At 38.8% G+C, this 4,732-nt stretch overlaps 1 protein-coding gene and 1 pseudogene across 1 annotated transcript; both read left to right on the top strand.

Moving 5' to 3' along the window:
- On the top strand, positions 1–1,645 carry LOC105795588 (tetrahydroberberine oxidase-like; annotated as a pseudogene).
- A 1,808-nt stretch (positions 1,646–3,453) lies between these two features.
- LOC128039807 (uncharacterized) lies at positions 3,454–4,122 on the top strand. The gene has a single exon (XM_052628402.1). It carries the CDS (start codon positions 3,454–3,456, stop codon positions 4,120–4,122), a length of 669 nt encoding a protein of 222 aa, XP_052484362.1.
- The last annotated feature ends 610 nt before the right edge of the window (positions 4,123–4,732 follow it).

Here is a 4,732-nt window from a genome sequence, read left to right as displayed (position 1 = left end):
TCATAAAACATGAAGTCCCTTCACCGTTCTTTGCCATTGCTTTTCGTTGTTGTTTGCTCATTGTCATGGGTGAATGTTTCAGCTAACAGCCATGATAATTTTCTTGATTGCCTTTCTTCATATCATCCCGATGAATCCTCTTCCATTTCTAAAGTTACTTACACTGAAACAAACTCATCATTTTCGGCAGTTTTGGAATCTTCCATTAGGAATCACAGGTTCTCAACGCCAAATACCCCAAAACCATTGGTTATTGTAACACCATTGAACATTTCCCATGTTCAAGCAACGATTCGTTGCTCCAAAAAGCATGGCCTCCAAATCAGAACTCGAAGTGGTGGTCATGACTACGAAGGTCTTTTCCTATGTCTCCCATGTCCCATTTGTTGTTATCGATTTGGTTCATTTTAAATCGGTCGAGGTCGATGTCGAAAACGAAGAGGTGTGGGTTCAATCAGGTGCAATCGTGGGTGAAGTATACTACAGAATCAATGAAAGAAGCACGAAACTTACCTTCCCAGGGGCTTTTGGCTACACTGTAGGAATGGGTGGGTTCATTAGCGGTGGAGGCGATGGTTTATTGTCCCGAAAATACGGTCTCGCGGCTGATAATGTAATCGATGCGCAGTTTGTCGATGCTAGTGGGAGAGTTCTTGATAGAAGATCGATGGGGGAAGATCTGTTTTGGGCCATTCGAGGAGGCGGAGGTGGAAGCTTCGGGATCGTTCTTTCATGGAAAATAAAGCTGGTTCATGTTCCGTCAATTGTGACTGTTTTCTCAGTAGGCAGGACCTTGGAACAAAATGCAACACAGCTTCTTCATCGTTGGCAATACGTTGCACCCAATCTTCCAAATGATGTATACTCACTCGTTGCGATATCAGCGTGGAAAGCCAGTGAAAATGAGACAAGGACGGTTCTAGTCACCTTTTCTTCAGTATTCCAAGGTGGTGCCAATGAGCTGATTCCATTGATGCAAGAACGATTCCCTGAGCTTGGGCTTGTTAAGGAAGATTTCATTGAGATGACTTGGACTGAATCTGTATTGTTCATAAACGGACTTTCAAATGAAACATCGGAAGCTTTGCTCGAAAGGAATAGGTCCCTTCTTCCTCCTTCATTCAAATCAAAATCTGATTACGTGAATGAACCGGTGCCTGAAATAGCATTACAAGGGCTATGGCCCCAACTTCTCGAGGTCGACGAAGCAATCTCAGCACATCAAACTTTTATAGCTTACGGTGGAATGATGGACGAGATCTCAGAGACAGAAACTCCATTCCCCCATCGAAAAGGCACCTTATACAAGATACACTACAACATCGGTTGGCAAGAAGAGGAAAACATTAGATCTCAAAGATATATAAGCTGGATGAGGAAACTTTATAGCTACATGGGTCCTTTTGTTTCAAAATCTCCACGAGCAGCGTATGTTAATTACAGAGATCTCGATATTGGAGGAAATAATGATGATGGCAAGGCAAGTTATAAGCAAGCAAGCGTGTGGGGCCGTAAATATTTTAAGAATAATTTTGATAGATTAGTTTCTGTCAAGACAAAGGTTGATCCAGAAAATTTCTTCAAGCATGAACAAAGTATTCCTCCTCATTTTCATTGATAGAAGAAGAAATTTTAATCTCGTTCATTATTATGATGTATACTTAGTAATACATTTTATCTTAAAGTTTTTGTTTAGAATAAACTTGTTCTTCATATTATGATGAACAATAAATACTGTATCTACTCCAACCTTTGCCAAAGCATCAACAAAGCACACCTCTTAGTACGGCTGCCAAAATTGTATTCGAAAAATAAACTTGCGTTTTGAAACAGTTATTGCCAATGGATGTCAATGTCTTGGTACAAATTCCAACATCTTATTACTGTATTAGAATGAATTGTAATAAGCTTGCATTTGAAACAAAATTTTAGTTATGGTGATTGGATGCCGACGTATTAGTATGAATGTCAGCCAACGTCTTAGTACTGTATTAGAATCAACATCGTTCATTTGCAAAGGGGAGTGAAGTTTTGAATTATCTTTGAATGACTACCTCATTTTTTTAAATATTATTATTTTTCTCATTCATTTAATATATTATTATTATATAAATAACTTTAAACTGTAACTCATTTCTCATGAATTTCTTCAAATGAAGAAATTCTAAAGACTAGTGAGATTTTTTTTTTTTTTTTTTGCTTCATTCAAAATGATTTGTTGTAAATACAACAAGAACATCATTCAAAGGAACTACTTATAAAGACCACAATGAAACATTTCTTATAATTGAAAAACAAATACTCGACATCAAAGCTAACACTCACCACCAAGCTTTAAACATGTCACCATGATTAATACTTGCTATTGCCAAAGTTGAAGACATTTCATTATCTTTCTGATATGCCATCGAGAATACTACACTACCCACCTGCTCAATTTTCCTCTCAATATCTGAAAATGTTGTTTGTAACGACCACGGTCTAATATCTTTGTTTAGACACCAATTGTACACCATTTTTGAACCAATTTCTACAATAAGATAACCATTAATCTTCCATCCCATGGATAAGAACAATCCAATGCTATAAACACCACCCCCTGCCCCTGCTGAAACTGTATCATTAGCTGCAACAGGACCCGAAAATATAGCTCTTGCAACACCCTCCTTATCTCTTAGTACTCCACCACAACCTGCAACTTCCTCATTTGCTATCCCGCATACATTGAACTTCATGCAGCCTTGCGGAGGAGGGCGCCATATCGATAAAGGGGATTTGATTTTAATTGTATCAAACCTGCACTTGTTCAAACAAATCCACCAAGAACTCTCCTGCACTATTAACTCCTGCAACAAGTAGTGAGAAAATTCCACATTTAGAATTATTTGTTGAAGCCGTGGCCTGCATTGCAACAAAGAACCAACAGCAACAAATTGGTCAAAAGACCAACAGCAGCAAATTGTACAATTTTAGCTGCTATACTGCTTTTGTAGCAAAGAAATGGAGTTGGTTCAGTTATAAAATTATTTTTGAATATTTTGTTCCTATGGAACTTAGCCTAAATCTTTGTAATGAGTTAGCTAAGTTAGTAGGAAAGATTGATCGATGTAATAGCCGGTATGCCACTTTCTTTTGTATACAAGTTGCTATATTTTTAGTAAGTATTAAGTAAGAGCGCTTAAATTAGTAGGTAATCACAAATACTTTTGTAACCTTCATATATTCAAAATTTGAATGAAATTATGATGACTTTTTCAGCCATACAAATTTTCTTCTTGAGTTCTTTTCTTTTGTTTTTTCTTTCATTCGTTTTTGCTTTCTTTACTCGCCATTGCCATTTATCCAACAAATGGTATCAAGAGCTTTCAGTCTTTGAGGGCCTTGGTTGTACACTGTCACTAAGCAAATTGTGTTTGAAACAAAAGAAGAAGAGGTTGTTTTGCTTGCTGAAAAATGAGTTTTACACCACCTCCTCCACCTGTCTTTGCTGGAGAAAATTACAACATCTGGGCAGTGAAAATGAGAACATACCTGCAGGCACACGACCTGTGGAATGTTGTTCTCAATGACACTGAGCCACCACCACTAAGAGCCAACCCGACCATAGCCCAGATTAGGCAGCACAATGAAGACTGTGCCAAGAAGTATAAGGCTATGTCGTGCCTTCAAAGTGGAGTCTCTGATGTTATCTTCACAAGAATAATGGCTTGTGATACTCCAAAGCTGGCCTGGGACAAACTCAAGGAGGAGTTTCAGGGGTCTGACAAGACCAGCAACAAAGAATCGATCAACATGAGAAGAGATTTTGAAAATCTTAAAATGAAGGACTCGAAACCATCAAGCAAGATATCTTGTGTAATCATGGCTACTGTCAACAATATAAGGCTGCTTGGGGAGGAATTCAGTGACCAAAGAGTGGTTGAGAAGGTCATACCAACCTTACCAGAGAAGTATGAAGCAAAAATTTCTTCTTTGGAAGACTCAAGGGACTTGTCAACAATCCCTTTGACAGAGCTTATAAATGCTCTTTATGCTCAAGAGCAGAGAAGGGCAAATAGGCAGGAGGACCACCATGAAGGAGCTTTTCAGCTAGAGGCAGAGAAAGCTCAAGTGCAAACTTAAATGTCAAAGGCAAAAAGCCTTGGACTGAGAAGAAGAAGAAAGAACCTGTCAAAAGGAAGTTCCCACCTTGTGTCCATTGTAAGAAGACTACTCATCTTGAGAAATATCATTGGTAGCACTGGACATTCAATGCAGAGCCTGCAAGCAATTTGGCCACATTGAAAAGGTCTCAGAAGAGCAAGTCAAAACACAACCACAATTTCAAAGCCAAGCTCAAGTGCAGAAGAGGTTGAAGCACCGAAGAGCATGTTTTTCAAAGATCATGCTTTGCAAGCTCGAGCAAGGTTAGCAAAATTTGGCTGATTGACAGTGGATGCACCCACCATATGGCTTCTGAGAAGAGTATATTCAAGGAGCTTGACACTACCTTCAAGTCCAAAGTCAGAATTGGCAATGGTGAGCTACTGGAGGCAAAAGGGAAAGGCAAGGCTTTGATAAGCACCAAGTCAGGTATTAAAACCATTTCAGAGGTTCTCTATGTACCTGATATTGACCAAAACTTGCTAAGTGTTGGCCAGCTATTGGAAAAAGGCTATTCTCTGATTTTTGAAGGCAAGAATTGTTTGATCAAAAATGTTGCTGGTGAAGTGTTAACCACAGTGGCTATGCA

This window comes from Gossypium raimondii, chromosome 3 (assembly GCF_025698545.1).
Source record: "Gossypium raimondii isolate GPD5lz chromosome 3, ASM2569854v1, whole genome shotgun sequence".
NCBI classification, from domain to species: Eukaryota; Viridiplantae; Streptophyta; class Magnoliopsida; order Malvales; family Malvaceae; genus Gossypium; species Gossypium raimondii.
The sequence above is the reverse complement of the archived record's forward strand: the minus strand, read 5'-3'. Positions and strand labels throughout refer to the sequence as shown.

Bases quoted from the DNA above. Each gene is read 5' to 3' on its own strand.
- LOC128039807 (XM_052628402.1), top strand. From the start codon at position 3,454: ATGAGTTTTACACCACCTCCTCCACCTGTCTTTGCTGGAGAAAATTAC.